General features: G+C 45.2%; 1 protein-coding gene across 1 annotated transcript in view; it reads left to right on the top strand.

Moving 5' to 3' along the window:
- CACNA1E (calcium voltage-gated channel subunit alpha1 E) overlaps positions 1-16,734 on the top strand; it is a 497,630-nt gene that overhangs the window by 471,565 nt on the left and 9,331 nt on the right. Inside the window, exons 41-48 of the mRNA XM_063710329.1 lie at positions 2,870-2,975; positions 3,847-3,954; positions 4,504-4,604; positions 4,892-4,998; positions 9,684-9,795; positions 12,903-13,031; positions 14,109-14,289; positions 15,921-16,111. Coding sequence (XP_063566399.1) covers positions 2,870-2,975; positions 3,847-3,954; positions 4,504-4,604; positions 4,892-4,998; positions 9,684-9,795; positions 12,903-13,031; positions 14,109-14,289; positions 15,921-16,111 — 1,035 coding nt within the window. The remainder of the gene's footprint in view (positions 1-2,869; positions 2,976-3,846; positions 3,955-4,503; positions 4,605-4,891; positions 4,999-9,683; positions 9,796-12,902; positions 13,032-14,108; positions 14,290-15,920; positions 16,112-16,734) is intronic.

Genomic DNA, 16,734 nt, shown 5'->3' with positions numbered 1-16,734 from the left:
CTTCAGTGCAAGACGCCGCCTCCTGCTGCACACACACACCAGAGGGGGGATACACGACGTTCTGCCTGTGGGTTCAGTGGAGAACAGCCTGACTTCCAGGCCAGCGCCCCAGCCGGGGTCAGAAACTCCAACCCATGGCTGGAGCACCGTCTATCCGGTTTATACTGCTCACACACAGCCCTGGGAATTGAAAATAAGCTGTGTTGTATTGGGGAGGGATGAAGTGAACAGGGAAGTCAGGGGAATGCTAATCGAGGAGAAAATGAGACCCCGTGACTATTCCCATGGAGAGTCAATAGGGACTGAAGGTTGCCACCAGTTTTCCCGGGTCTGTGTGGGGCGTGATATAAACCGCACCAGGATGGAGTCATGTCTACGATTTGCCTTGATTAACAGGTTTCCTATTCTTTTCCCGTTTGTCCATTTTGTTTTGTTTTTCTTCTCCTGTTTTCTGTATTTTGTTCGTTTTTGCTCTCTGGGAATGCCTATTCTCCTCTCCTACCTGTCTGCATCCTTCTCCCCACTTCCTTCTCCTTTCCCTGCCACCCCACTGCCCCGCTAACCCACCCCATCCCAACTCACCACCCTCCATGAGCAGTGGCCGCATCCATTACACTGAGATGTATGAAATGCTGACTCTCATGTCACCTCCGCTAGGCCTCGGCAAGAGATGTCCCTCCAAAGTGGCATATAAGGTAGACCACCCCTTCCTTTGTTCTGGGCTAGAGACCAACAGGAAATGGGATCTAGTTGTGGGGAGGCCAGAACATGGGGAGGAAGCCAGGCTGGGGAGGCGGAGGAGGGAACTAAGGAGGAAAGGCACGATGAGACTGAAGAGTCAGGAAGGTTCCCAGGAGGACGAACTCATGAGACAATACAAGGAATGGTTTTTAATACTGTTCAACATGGTTTTTTATGTGATATTTTGTGTTTCTACAACTGTGTGGCTTCTTGTGAGTGAGTTACCTGACAAGCAGTGTTAAGTGGTGTGTTTCCTTTTAGAGGAGGCAGAGTGGTGGCCTGTGGGATGGCATATATGGGCAAGAAGGAAGCCTACAGCAAAACAGCTATCAGTGCTCATATGCAAAGAAATATCTTCAATCAGATAAGGAAATCATGCAGAAATTCCTTTAAACATGGAATTGTTAGGAGAAAGGAAAATTCCTTTAAACAAGAAATTTTTAGGAGAGAGGAAAACTCATAACAAATGTTTTCACCCATGACATAGGAAGAATGGCATAGGTTCCTTCTAGGTGTAAGAAGAAAAGAGGAACCTGTCTTCCATCCTGTGATAGACTGAGGAATGCAGCTCTATTCCACTAGCCCAGCTACCCAATTCTTTTGGAAATACTCAAAAGGAAGGGAAATAATGGGCACAAGTTGTATTCAGCATTAAATTTGACTTACTGGCATAACATAGTTATGGGGCCTGGCCCCAGAGTTATGGGTGGATTCCCCCATGGCTTGCTGTTTAGAGATTATTGTACACTGGGAGTCACTTACCCTTGGGGTGCTCATAGCTTTTGGACATGAGTTGTTTTGCCACCCATTAGTAATAGTTACTGTTAGTTCCCCTTTGCTATTTAGACTGACCCAGAACTCTGGAGCTCTTTCATTCACCTAGGAACACATCATAGGAATGTTTCCACTTCTCTAGATGTTTAAAGAAGTGGGAGAGAGATGGAACTCAAATCCAAACAAGAAACTGGCTTTCCACTCTAAGACACCATGTGGCATCAGCTTTAGGCAGGATGCTGCAATGGAACATTAGAGACCCTTCTTTGGGAAGAGGTACTTCCCTCTCTGCCAGGCTGGTGGTTCTGCCAGAGGACGTTCTCCTGCTGCTACCTCACGTTGTATGGCCCCAGATAGCATCTCACTGGAACATGGCCATTAGGGACCCTCATTCCCCCCAGTACATGGCTCCTCGTGCACAGCTTAGGGGCTGGCATCCTTTTTGCTCACGATGGCCACATCCAAAAGTACCAGGTGGTAGAATGTGGCCTTGAATTTGTACTTCTGGGATGAAGCTTGGTGGGAGAAGGGGAGCGGGGATTGGAGGAAAAGTTAAAGAGCTCCAAAAGCAAAATACTCTCTGGAAAGTGGATTTGGCCATTTCAGTGTGATCCCTTTCTTTGGGTGAGGGGAACAAGGCCTGCCCACTCTGCTCCTGCCTGGGCCACCCTTCCTCGTTCTGTCTCCTCCGCTCTCCCCATCCTCCTACCCCAGAGCCTGTTTGCACTCTCCCCCTTGTCCATCCTGCTCCACCTCATCCTTTAGACAAGTTGGACTTATGCATGTTCAATCATGTGCGGGCAAATTTCATCTATTAAAGACTCAAAAAGGGGGCACCAGGATGCATCTTTCAAGTTAGATAAGCAAAGCAAAATCTCATTTCTCACTGTATTTCCATATGAGTTTCAGGGGGTATTCATGGGACAAGTGGAAATATGGAGCAGCCTTGAACAGGGAATGGAGCCACCTCCCCGAGCTGACTCCTTTCCTTGAGCCACTTCTTTTAGAAATCACTTCCCATCCCTAACAAAGACATTCTTAGGACTCCATGGGGGGGCCTTACTGAATGATTAGGGAAGCCCCTTCCCTTTGGAATTTGGCATCATTCCCTTGGTGGAGAAAAAAAACAAACAAACTACAACAACAACAACAACAAAACAGCAGCAAATGAGCCTTAAGTGAGAAGCAGGGAGAGAAGGACTGGGGCAGGGGATGGGGATCCTTGCCCTTCTTTTTTGTCTGTGCTTTTGACCTCTGCCCTTTTCTTCCTTTCTCACTGAGATGTCTTTCAATTTTTTTTTTTTTTTTTTTTTTTTTTTTTTTGCCTGCTGTTTCTTTTTTCTCTTTCACACAGAGGTTGGTCCTAATGAACATGCCAGTAGCTGAGGACATGACGGTCCACTTCACCTCCACACTTATGGCTCTGATCCGGACAGCTCTGGACATTAAAATTGCCAAAGGTAAGCTTAGGAAGGGAGGTGGGAAGGAGGAATTCTGGAACAACTCATGCAGGTGGCACAAGATGGAGATATTTGAACTGTTATCTATCCAGCTAAGGACACAACAGTGCAGTCATCTGAACATCAAGTATCTGACTCAATAACTAATAATTGCCCTTTCCTTCTGGTACAGTGAATGGTTTGATAATCTCTAGGGCTTCTTTCAGCTTTAAAAGTATATGATCTTCAGTGTCTGGCTCACAATAGGTATTCTAGAAATATTTATTGACCAGAGGTTAATTTTGTCCTTTTTTTCTGTATATGGTTTATTTTCTCTGAAGTCTTGAGAGGCTTCTGTGGCAGAAGGTGCTGTCATAGAGGCCATGGTAGTGTTTTATTCCTCTTGATTTCTAATGATTGATTTAGGAGAGAACAGGCTTACTACTACTTCCAGGTGGACCTTTAGCCTTTCTGCTCTTGTGCAGTCTAAATCCTTTTTAAAATCAGGTCACTCAGACTATGGAGTTAGGGTTGCTGGAGGGATTGATGTATGGATAAGAAGGCAGAGGAACGTACTTGCGGCTATTTTTATTTTCTCCTCTGATGTATTGAGCACCTGGGAGGCTTTTAGAATGAATGAGGAAGTTGCTCTTAGTCTGAGGGCCTCAGATCTCTTGGCAGGATATCCCTGAGTCACTGAAAAAGGGAGCCAAAATGTGTTCTGCTTCTTCAGCAGAAAGGCCTGGTATTGCAAGATCTACTGTCACTCAGTGCCAAGATTTCCTCTTAAAATATGAGGTGCCCTGCTGATTCAGCTCCTACCTTCACCTCCTCCCTCAGTCCTGGTTTTTTCTGGGTCTATTCTATTTATTAGTAATTTATCTTATTCTAGGTGGTGCAGACAGGCAGCAGCTAGACTCAGAGCTACAAAAGGAGACCCTAGCCATCTGGCCTCACCTATCCCAGAAGATGCTGGATCTGCTTGTGCCCATGCCCAAAGGTTTGGGTCTTCTCCTGGGTATCCTTGTCACTGTGGGCCCAGCATGTGAAGACTATGTCTTTGGGGGGAACCCAGAGTGATCAAAGAGATAAGGAAAGTTTGCCCTTTTCAATTAATAAGGACAAAAGGGACTTAAGGATAAAACATGTTCTTTAAGATAGGTCACTGTGGTTGTGGATGAGACTTCCTGGGTGTATAGCTGTCTCCCTCCATATAATACTGCTCAGCAAACCCTCATGGGAGAAAGGATGTTGTCACTTAGCTATAGAGATTTAGAATGGTAGGCGTGATGCTTACTCATGTACTGCTTATCCTCAGTATCATCACCATCACTAGGTGGGCATGCAAGCCCCCTGAGGACAGATCAGGGGATCTATGCACTCTGCATCCTCAGATCCTGGCACCATGGGGTCCCTCAATATACATTGGATGAATGGGTGACTGATAGCGCAGACCTGTTCCAGAGAGTGGGTAACAAAGCTTAGAGGTTCCTCACTCTCTTCCATTATCTTCTCCCTGTTCACCGTCTTGCCACATTTGTGTTTCTAGCCTCTGACCTGACTGTGGGCAAAATCTATGCAGCAATGATGATCATGGACTACTATAAGCAGAGTAAGGTGAAGAAGCAGAGGCAGCAGCTGGAGGAACAGGTGAAAGTCAATGCCAGCATGCTAAGTGGGTGGGCCATGAGGAGTTGCAGGAGGGAATAGGCCTGTGCCTCCCTGGGGCATAGTGCCCGGCAAGGACTTAGAAGCAGCAGTAATGGGTATGGGGCCCAAGAACTTTCTAGTGACATGGAATTAGAAACCCAGTGGATCGAAGGTTAAAATGGTCAAACAAGGGATGTTATGTGCCTGTATTATCCATGTTAATTTTATTTTCCCCACAGCAAACTCCGTAGTCATTGGAATTCTTCTTCTTCCCTCTTTTTACCCAGAAAAATGCCCCCATGTTCCAGCGCATGGAGCCTTCATCTCTGCCTCAGGAGATCATTGCTAATGCCAAAGCCCTGCCTTACCTCCAGCAGGACCCCGTTTCAGGCCTGTGAGTAGCACCAAAACATCCCTGGCATGGCTGCTTGCAATCCATCACCCATGCTGTTGTGCAGACCCCAAAACTCACTGCTCAGAAGGGCCCAAGAACAAATACTCTGAGCTTGAGTGATCCTTTTTCTGAAGTTGAATATCTTAAAGTGATTTTCAGCAGGAGTAAGAGAAAAGCAGACTAAGCATACTTAGCACTGTGGTCAACGTCGGCGATCACTGTGAATGAACAATAGAAGAAGGGAGTTTGACTTGTCTTTTAATATACTTGGATCTTATAGAGATTCTTTTTCTTCACAACAGAACTACAACTAATTCTTGATTATCGCTTCCCCGTGGATCTAGTGTCCTGCTGGAAGATAGAGCCTCCCTCACAGGTGCCATGCTGGCTGAGTGTAAGAGGGGAATAGAACCAGCAGTTACTGCTTTCCCTGAGGTTGACACTTCTAGAGACACTATTTGCAGAATCTCACTTGATTCCCACTCTAGCAGCCTACTATACCCTGGAGGTATATATTAATATCACCACTTTACACGTGAAGAAACTGGAGACTAACTGAGGTTAACTACGTTGCCTAAAGTCCTGGCTAGTAAAATGTGGAACTGGAATTTAAGTTCCTTATTTCTGACCCCAGAGTGTTTTCACTATACCATGTTTTCTTTAACGAACAAAAGGGACCTTATTCAGAAAGGGAACTTACTTTTTCTATAATAGGAGTGAAAATAAAACACAAATTAAGGAATTTTCCCATCCTTCTGAGTGATAAGCCTTTGCCCCAATTAATCTACTATAGCATATGTATCTCATAACATTATATTTTGATCATCAGCAAGCATTTAGTGCATACCTAAAGAACACAAGTCTTTCTACTCAATGTAAATGAGCTTTTGTGATAGGGTTTAACAAAGTCCCAGTTCTTACAAAACCAGGAATCACCAAATCGCTTATGTTAATTACTAAGAGAGTGATACTTAGGGCTTGGGAATGAGACTTCTGTCGGAGTCATTTGGAATTGCTCAGATCATTGAGTTCTTTCTGCCTGTGGGGCTGGACTGTTTTTGAAAAGCACTGTTTTCAGAGATCAAAGTCCAACATCTTTGGAAGAGAAGAAAAGGATGAGAGTCATGACCAAGGTCATTTTTTTTTTTTAATAATTTGATGTTATGAAGTACAGGGTGTGAATTCTCCTGTCCACAGAAAACAAGTCAGTGTTTATCTTCTGCTTGTGTGGGAGGGAGAGAGGGAAAGAAGTATGATTGGAAGAGTGGGACCTCTTCACTGGAAGGGTTTACGCTGTTTTTTGTTTGTTTGTTTTTTTGAGACGGAGTCTCGCTCTGTTGCCCAGGCTGGAGAGCAGTGGCACGATCTCAGCTGACTGCAAACTCCGCCTCCCGGGTTCATGCCATTCTCCTGCCTCAGCCTCCCGAGTAGCTGGGACTACCGGCACCCGCCACTATGCCCAGCTAATTTTTAATAGAGACGGGGTTTCACCGTGTTAGCCAGATGGTCTTGATCTCCTGACCTCATGATCCACCTGCCTTGGCCTCCCAAAGTGCTGGGATTACAGGCTTGAGTTGTTTTTGTTTTGGCAGTCCTTGGCTTAGAAATGGGGGACACCACCCCCTAAATTGCAATCTCTGTTTATCTACAATTTGCTTTACAAATTAACCCACCACCATAGGATCACTCTGGCTTTTCTCCATGTATTTATTGATCCATTTACTCATTGATTTTTACCAATATTTATTAAGAGCCAATATGTCCCCAGAGCTGACTTAGGCACTGGGGCTACGGCAGAGAACACATCCCCATGGAGACAAATCTGGAAGAAGAAATTACAAGAGCAATACAGGCAAACAATGCTGAAGGGTGGGCTGTTGTGATGTCATGGAAACAGCTCACTCAGTTTGAGGGTTTAGAGAGGCCTTCCTGAGAAAGTAACATTTGAGTGAGACTTGAAGACAAGCTCTTCAAGAGTGGTAAGAGAAAGTATGGTAAGTTTAAGGAACCTAAAAACTGTCATGATGGTTGGAGCATGGAGAGCTCAGGGGATTTGTTAAGTTATGGATTTGGAGAGATACACAGGGGCTAGTACTTTGGGGGCATTATAAGCAGGATAAAGAAGTTGGATTTTGTCTTTGGATAATGGGATTTTATGCATCAGAATCATGTGATCAGTGTGTGCTTTCTTGAATTCAGTGTAGGCTAAATGGATTGGAGGGAAGCATTTCCAGAGGCAGGAACACCATTTCGTAGGTTACTGCAGCTGTGTAAATTATCAATGATAGTAGCTTGGACTAGCAGGATAGAGATGGAGACAGATGGTCAGATATGAGATGTTTGGTAGATAAGAATGGATAGGATTTGGTGATTGATTTGCTACTTGGACTAAAGGGGAAGGAGGAAGCAAAGGATTCTGGGTGAAGCCTTTGGGTGCATGTTGGTACATTTCCTGACATGGGGACACTGGTGGAACACCAGGCTGGTTCCTCAGAACCATCTGTGTTTCTAGAGCCATGCATTGTTCAGTAGAGGTTGATCTAGGGGTATAGTGGTAGACATAACAGATAGGGTCGCTCCCTCAAATATGATGGAAAACCAGACATTAAACAGAGGATTATTGGAAGAAGAAAAGTTGCATTTTCAGTGATTTAATTACAGTTCGGATAAGTGCTAGAAAGAGTTTACAGAGCGGTAGGGGAGTTGGAGAGAAGTGTTCTGCACTCTTAGAGTGGCCTCTACTAAAATCTCGAGGCAGAAACAAGCCTAGCCTATCCAATGAACTAAAAAAGGCCGCCATGTCTGGAGTTCAGGGAGCAAAGGGGAAAGTGGTACAAGAGGAGGCTAGTGACATAGGGACCAGATTGTGAGGGAGGCTGTATTCAGAATTCTGGACTTTATGCCCCAGCTTGACAAGGTTTTCAAAGTAGGAGATCACTCTGGGTTCCAGTTATTTAAGTCTGTGAGATTATTAAGTGATTCCAAGGGTCCTCTCCCTCTAGTGAGGATTCTATAATTATTTACTCTCTGTAGGACAAAAAGGAACCCATTTCTTTTTTTCTGAGACATGATCTCATTCTGTTGCCCAGGCTGGAGTACAGTGGCACAACTGGCTCACTTTAGCCTCGACTTTCTAGGCTCAAGTGAACCTCCTGCCTCAGCCTCCTGTGCAGCTGGGACCACCCCAGGCACGTGCTATCACTGCTGGCTAATTTTTTTGTAGAGGCAGGTCTTGCTTTGTTGCCCAGGTTGGTCTCAGATTCCTGAGCTCAAGCTATCTTCCCGGTTCGGCCTTCCAAAGTGCTGAGTACAGGTGTGAAACACAGTGCAAAGCCAAGAACTCATTCTTATACTAGCTGTGCTCAATCTTGTTCCCAGTGGTTCTCAGGAGATGCCACAAGTGGGGAAGATGACTGACATTTAGGCAGGTCATTTAAATACTGTAAAAACTCTGTAGCAGCTGTGAAAACTCAGCAAAAGCTCTCATTGGAAGCAAGGGGACAGATTAGGTGATTCTCTGCTCTTCATATCTTCTCCTGTAATCTAAAAAAACATTCCTATGGATTGTTTTTAGGTGATTCTCCGCTCTTCATATCTTCTCCTGTAATCTAAAAAAACATTCCTATGGATTGTTTTTAAGTAATTGGCAATCCTTGCTCATGCCTTGAGTTTTCCATTGGATGCAGAGTCATCAGCAGTAGACTTAAAAGAGATGGTGTCCCATCTCTCCCTCCTAACTCCGCCACCAAGAGAGCTGCTGCCCAGCCACTGACCCCAGTCCTTCCTCCCATAATCTGGAAGCTCACTCTGCATTCTTGAGCAGGTCAGATGGTAGCTATTACCATACTGGTGGCAGTCAGCCAATAATTTGGCAACAGGCACCACATTCTCCAGAAAGCTTGGCTGCTGCTTTCTCTCCTAACAAGCCCAGTGGATCCCGTCAGGTTAAGAGTGTCTGGAAGTACTAGACAGTGGTTTAATAACAAGCCTACTGTGCCAGTTCTGCATTCTTTTCCCTTGGAGGCCTCTAAACAACTTAAACTGGGCAGACTTTGTCTCCATCCTCTTTTCTCACCACCATTTAAACCTCTTCCTACATTGCCATCAACCAAGAGGTTTTCAACTCCTCACCACCACCTCTGAAATCCTTCTCAGTTCATGAACCAACAGACTTAATATATGGTACAAAGTAGTCCTTCAATAAATGGCAATGGAATTGGACTGAATTGTTTAGTTTGGCCAGGGATGTTGGCAAAATAAGACCATATTCTTACTGCGAGTAGGAAAAATTTTTAAAAAGTCCATGGCTGCTTAATATTTAAATAAACTGTTCACTGTATAAACTAGGGTGTTTTTCCGCCAAATGGGGAAACTGAGCAGAAATAGGTTTACAATCTAGTGTTGCTCTTCCATATGGCTGAATGTGACAAATGATGTCATTTGTCATAAACATGCTAGCCCCCGGCAGAATAATGAATGGTTCCAAAGGCAGGATGCAGGTTGAAAACACCAGTTTCTGTCTCTTCTAGTGCTTTTTTTTTTTTTTTTAATTTCAGGACTAGCCACATGTAAGTTACTAGGTTTACAAAAGCCAGTCAAGGCTAAAGGGTGTTGCCCTCCTGGGGTGGGAATTGCTAGTGGCATGACTGTCCCTCATTACCTCTGGATTTGACATTGCTTTTCAGGAGTGGCCGGAGTGGATACCCTTCGATGAGTCCACTCTCTCCCCAGGATATATTCCAGTTGGCTTGTATGGACCCCGCCGATGATGGACAGTTCCAAGAACGGCAGTCTCTGGTGAATGCATGAGTTATATGACCTCAAAAATACTTCCTTGGTTTCCTGATCCCTCTCACTAATTTTAATACATAGTCATGGTCCGTCAGGAAAATCCATTCTGGTAGTTTAGCCAGTTGCCCTGGAGGTGTCCTGCCTTAGCCCTTTTCTAGCCCAGTTTCTCATGTGCTCTGACAATGTTCCCTCTTCAGGTTTTACAGTCCCAGAGGTCCCTTCCCTGCAGCAGGAACTTAAATTGCTTTAGGCCAAGCCCTCTTAGTTTATGCCCGAATATCAAGTGTAAGACCGGAAGTCACTTATAAAATCTTGCCTTTGATGGGGAGCTTGAAGATGCATCACCAGAGAATGAGTGCCACCAACCCTGCCTCTTAGTGTAGTTAGGTACTGCTTGCGGGACACACAAATGCCCCATGCCATTCCTTAGTGATGCCCACCTCCTCTAGAACCTAGCAGCAGCATGTGCCACAGTGACAACCTGCCTGCCAGGAAGCACAGAAGACTGTCTTACCTCTGCTCTGTGTGGGTTCAGGCACATTGTCCCTTTTGGTCACAATTCAAAGACATTCTAACAGGCCACTAAAGTCACTTCCCTGACCCCAAAATGAGTTTATTAGCATAAATGGTGAAATTCCTGGCTGGGCGCGGTGGCTCACGCCTGTAATCCCAGCACTTTGGGAGGCCAAGGTGGGCAGATCACGAGGTCAGGAGATCGAGACCATCCTGGATAACATGGTGAAACCCCGTCTCTACTAAAAATACAAAAAAAAATTATCCAGGCTTGGTGGCAGGCACCTGTGGTTCCAGCTACTCAGGAGGCTGAGGCAGGAGAATGGCATGAACCTGGGAGGCGGAGCTTGCAATGAGCCGAGATCGCGCTGCTGCACTCCAGCCTGGGTGACAGAGCAAGACTCCATCTCAAAAACAAACAAAAAAGCAATTCCTGAGAGACCTATTGAGTCAAGTGAAAGCCTGAAGAAGAGAGGAGAGATTAAAGTTTTGGCTTAGCTAATACAAAGCTAAAATATGGTTCCTAAACATCATTGACTTTACCATTATTCCTAGTTCAGGAGCCATGAGCTCAAGGTCCCCTACCCCAACCTTAGCTTAGAATTGAAGCCCAAGCAGTCACTGGACTGAAGAGAAAAAAAGACAAAACCCAACCATTGCAAAAGTCTGTACAGACAGCTTGTACTAAGTGAGTTCCATATCATTTAAATTCTGATTCATCTGTGGCTCATCTGTGCCTCTTCTCTCCCCTTCATTTCTCTCCTGATCCCTCCCCGCTGCTACTGTGTACCTCAGAGCCACCCTGAATGATGTGTGATGGAATGGGCACCCCCACAGAGGGCGAAAAACACTCAGTAGCTCAAACAAATGCGTGCTTCTATCTCCTGCGAGTGCTGAGACAGAGAATCGTGCATGGTTGTGTGGGGGAGACAGTTAGTCCAGACGCCCCCAGGGCTGAGCAATTGCTGCCTGAGGGTGTTCTTGATGAGGCAGGTAGGAACTAGTAGAGTCATTCTCTGCCCTCCCCTCTGAGGAACTTAGCACCAAGACCTGTGGAATAATAAACTATAGATAGTTTGATTCTTAAAAAGACCTCGCAGCATTTTGCCTGCCTGGTGATGTGTCTAGTGGGAAAAAAATCGCAATAATGTGTCCTTTCTTTCACAGGGAGACTTTATGACATCATTTCTGCGGGTTCCCCAGGGCTGAGCCGTAGTGCCAGGACTTTTTGGATATGTGTTCATCTCATTGTCAGTACCAGTGTCTGTAATTCAATTTAGGTGTCGGCCTGTGCTACACACTCAACACTGTGTACTTCTGCCCATCCGTCGGGGCTGCTGCTCCATGTCCCCAGGCGTGGCCATGATTGTGTGTGTGCATATGGAGTGTGCGTCTCACACCACCTCTGATACCTGTAGACTGCAGTGTTGTTACCACGTCTGTCTGGAGTCAGAACTGTGTGCTATACAAAGCATGTACTACAAACACTATAACTCCCTCAAGTGCACCATAGCACATGTCTTGGGAAAGTACCCCTGCCATACACACCAGAAACCACTCAGCCAAATGGTCACATAGGCTAAGGTGGGGGTCCCAGACACTCTTTCCTTTGGGCAATGCCCTACATGTTTTTAGGGTGTCATTTCCTAAATATAAAATAGCTTTTTCTGGTACGATCTCCATCTGCCCAAGATGTTCTTAGGTCTTTTTGTTAGGTAGCCCACGTAAACATCTCTCATACAGCTCTTTATGCAATGATACTAGCTATCTGTATAGCGCATGCACGACTGCCAAACAAGAATGACAGAACCTTAGAGATCTCCAGTCCAACCTGATAACACTGTAGGCTGGCACAGTCCAAAATAATAGCTCTTAGCCACATGTGGCTAGTCCAGATAAAATATAAACTATCTAATTTTTATATTGATTACATGTTGACATGCTAATATTTGGATATATTCAGCTAAATTAAATGTTATTAAATTTCACCTTTTACAACATAGTTACTTGGACATTTAAAATTCTGCAAGTGGCTTGCATCATCCTTCCATGGGACTGTGTCACTCAGGGCATCCCTGACAGCCACCCACCACATCTTTGGATGGTTTCAATCAGAAGAAAACTCTTAAAGTCACGTGTCTTAAGGCTTGAGAAGATGTATTTGACATCAGAAATTGTTGACTTCCCTTAGAAAACTGGTTTCTATTTAATTGATAAAAGGCTTCTTCAGATTAAAAGAATAAATCCAATGCTATCACTTCTTAGAAAGTGAACTTCACATATCTGAAAAGTATTATACCAAACAGTGTTTGTTGCAGAAAACAATAAAATCTGAATCATTGCTTAGTGATGAAAAAGAGGAATCTACACCAGAAAAATACGTGACCTTCAGCACTCAATCCCAGCTAGAGCTTCCTGTCTGGAACATATAGCACATAGGTGCACATAAACACACACACACATATACATACAACTGAGACCTTAAAGCTGCAAGTCTCTCTCTTGAAAGCCATTCTTGAGGAGGCTGAATTGTCCACTGGACGTGAGAAGCAATGAGATGGAACCAAGTCCCACAAGCTTGGCTGTGTGTTTATTTCCAGGAGCCAGAGGTTAGTGAATTAAAAAGCGTGCAGCCCTCTAACCATGGCATCTACCTTCCTTCGGACACCCAGGAGCATGCGGGATCTGGGAGGGCATCTTCTATGCCACGTCTGACTGTGGATCCCCAGGTAAAAAGCAACCACCTACATTAATGCAGTGGCATCCGGGCTGTATTAGCTGGGTTATGGAATAATATCTGATATTTGCAGGTGAGCCGTTGACTTGCCCGCACCCCTGCCCTATAAATAAAACCTGGCTCATGGGTCGTCTCTAATAGAGCTTGCTTCTCCGGTGTTTTCAATGACCCCCTAACCACAACATCCCAGCGAACAAAATTGCATACTTCACTCTGGACGGGCTAAACATTCTCAAGATTCAACCAGCCATGCAAGAAATATTTTCCAGGATTTTCTCTGTGTACTTCATCCTTTTTTTGTTTCCTGACTCCTCTAGCACATATGCAGTTACTTACACACACAGGTCTGTGTCAGGACTGTCTGTCCTAACCAGTGCAGGCCACACCTCATTTCTTTGTCTGTTTTCCTGGCTTCTTTTTCCTGTCTGTCTGTCTTACATCAGGTTTTGACAGAGACAAGAAGTTTTTGTAGATTTGTTTTAATATCTGTGGCAAATCAAAATGCCAGAATTTAAAACGGGGCTAGGTGGGATTGATGGCAGCAGAGGGAGAGTGATACATTCTTAGCACTTGTTAAATTGCAAGCTCTCCTAGGCTCTAGTGCTGCAGGGCAGGGCCTTCTCTGGCAAGGGCGTTTAAAAAAAAAAAAAAAAAAAAAAAGCAAAGCCATGCTTCTTTCATGGTTGGGGTGGCCTCTTAGACAATTACCCTCACATGTTTCAAAGCAGCACAGTATTTGCTGCAGCCTGGCTGCGCCCCATGGTAGAGGGCTCTATGGGAGCTTGCACAGTTCCTGCCTGCATTCCGCATGGCTTTGCCTTGGTACACTCAGCTACAGGAAGAAAAGATCCTGGACCATTTCCAGTGACTATATTAACATAATGTAAGGATGCTTTCTTGAACAGTTTCCACCAGCTAAGGTTTGAGCAAGAGAGATTCAAGGGAAGTTACCATTTCCAGGGGTTACAATTTGCCTTCCTCAACGTCTCAGTCTTGCTGCTTCTGTCCTTTTAGATCTTTTCAATCGTTAATCCATACCTTGTGTTTCTCTGGGGGCTTGTATTTCCAGGTGGTGACAGACCCTAGCTCCATGAGACGTTCATTTTCCACTATTCGGGATAAGCGTTCAAATTCCTCGTGGTTGGAGGAATTCTCCATGGAGCGAAGCAGTGAAAATACCTACAAGTCCCGTCGCCGGAGTTACCACTCCTCCTTGCGGCTGTCAGCCCACCGCCTGAACTCTGATTCAGGTGAGGAGGTCTTCAGTGTCCAGCTCTTTCATCAGGCAGTGGGCTCCTGCCCTGATGGACTTACTCTCCAAGGACTGTAGATAACCAGAAAATAATTCAGAGACAAGGGCTGAAGAAAGTGAAGGATGCTCCTTACCAAAGGGAATTCCTGTATCTGACTTACATCCTGAAACAGGCCAAAGCCCTCCTCTGTGTTCACCAGAAAGGCTGTTGCAATCCCTTGCTTCTGGAGCAGGGCTATACAAATCATTAGAATTGAGGGAGCTTTTCAAATAGCCTTCTACAAAACCACTGGGGCTTTTTAGGATTGTATTAGAGACCCACTGTGAGGACTGAACTTTAACCACCAATTCCTCTTCAACCTAAACAGTGCTACCTGGAGTTATTTCCTGTGTTTGATTTTTTTTTTTTTTTTTTTTTTTTTTTGAGACAGAGTTTCACTCTGCGGCCCAGGCTAGAGTGCAGTGGTGTGATCTCGGCTTGCTGCAAGCTCCGCCTCCCGGGTTCACACCATTCTCCTGCCTCAGCCTCCTGAATAGCTGGGACTACAGGCGCCCGCCACCGTGCCCGGCTAATTTTTTGTATTTTTAGTAGAGACGGGGTTTCACCATGTTAGCCAGGATGGTCTCAATCTCCTGACCTCGTGATCCGCCTGCCTAGGCCTCCCAAAGTGCTGGGATTACAGGCGTGAGCCACCGCACCTGGCCTGAATTTCTTTTAAGCTTTTTGCTTTAAAAAATATATATATATGTTAGTCGGGCTCAACCATTTTGTTTTATTGGATAAAGGAATCAAAGTTGAAAAAGCAGTGACTTGTCCCATGTCATAGGGCCATTAAGTGGCAGAACTGGGACTAGCATTGGTATCCTTTCATTTTAATCCTGGACTTCTCACCATGGCATTATGTTAGGTGTGTTATTATTTAGTTCATAGAAATTTCTTAATTCCCTTCTGCTGGTGCCACCTTCCCCCCAAAAAGTTATGCAGCCATATTTATGATAGAGTTCCTGAGCCATATTGTTAACCAAGATCCTATATTGTGTGTAGCATAAATAGAAACAGAATAGATTGCATTGTTTGACATATGTGTCTCTAGTGGCACCTTGCAAACTTACCTGCTTACAAAATAGGTAATTTGCTAGCCTGCCTTTCTCCCCTGCTTCCCTTTCAGATCATCTTTTGACATACCTGGAGAAGCCAGGATTCTTTTAGGGGCCTATCTTTGTTCAGGCTGCTACAACAAATTACCACAGACTGGGTGGATTCAATAACATGTATTTGTCATGGTTCTGTAGGCTGGGAAATCCAAGACCAAGGTGCCAGCAGATCCCTGTCTTCTGTCTATTCTCACGTGATGGAGAGCAGAGAAACAGGAAGCAAGCACTCTCAGGCCTCTTCTTATCAGGGCACTAATCTCATCACGGAGGCCCCACCCTCATGCCCTGCCTCCTAATACCATACCATCAGGAACAAGTTAGGCCTCAACATTTGAATTTGGGGGGGACACAAACATATGGTTCCTCTGAGGGCCCAACCCCAGGCTGTGATGTGATACTTGGAGAGAAGTCCCTTCATCATCATTGGTCAGAGTGGACAGAGTTATAACCAAGTGCTTTTGTCACCTCTCACAGGCCACAAGTCTGACACTCACCGCTCAGGGGGCAGGGAGCGGGGACGATCAAAAGAGCGAAAGCATCTTCTCTCTCCTGATGTCTCCCGCTGCAATTCAGAAGAGCGAGGGACCCAGGCTGACTGGGAGTCCCCAGAGCGCCGTCAATCCAGGTCACCCAGTGAGGGCAGGTCACAGACGCCCAACAGACAGGTGAGCGCAGAGAGGAAGCCAGTCTACAGCAGAAGGACAGGGAGGGTGGGCTGTATCATTAGATGCAAGTCGTGAGCATTTCGCAAACACATTCAAGTACCCACAAAGACTGAAATTTCACAGGAAGCTATACCTATAGTGCATACAGGTTAGCTGCTCAATGCTTGTGTACTCAGAGATGATCTGAATTCACAGAAAGCCAGATTTCCCCCAAAAAGATGGTGTCTAGAGGTCATTCCATTCCAGCCTTCAGAAACCAGAGATATAAATAGGTTGACAGATAGCCAGATTTTGGAGGAGAGGATGGTCCTTTAGCCAGAAAGTTTCCTTTGACCATCTTGTGATCCTCAGTATTTGTGAGAATTGTGATTCATCTCTCAGCCCAGGATTCACAAGTCAGAGCAGTTCATCCTCATTTACCTAGCTTGCAGCTGTCCCAACAAGATCATGCCTTTTGCTGAACCACCAGCTTGGTGCCTAAGGAATAACTATCAGATCTGTATGAAAACATTCATAGACTGTTTTACTCCTTACTACAGCCCTATCTCTAGTCATGGCATTTTGACCCATAACAGGAGACCCCCTCAACAGAAATGATCAGCGGAGAAAAGGCAGGGCTGCTA

This window comes from Gorilla gorilla, chromosome 1, assembly GCF_029281585.2.
Source record: "Gorilla gorilla gorilla isolate KB3781 chromosome 1, NHGRI_mGorGor1-v2.1_pri, whole genome shotgun sequence".
Taxonomy (NCBI): Eukaryota; Metazoa; Chordata; class Mammalia; order Primates; family Hominidae; genus Gorilla; species Gorilla gorilla.
Note: the sequence above shows the minus strand (reverse complement) of the source record. Positions and strands in the feature narration are given on the sequence as shown.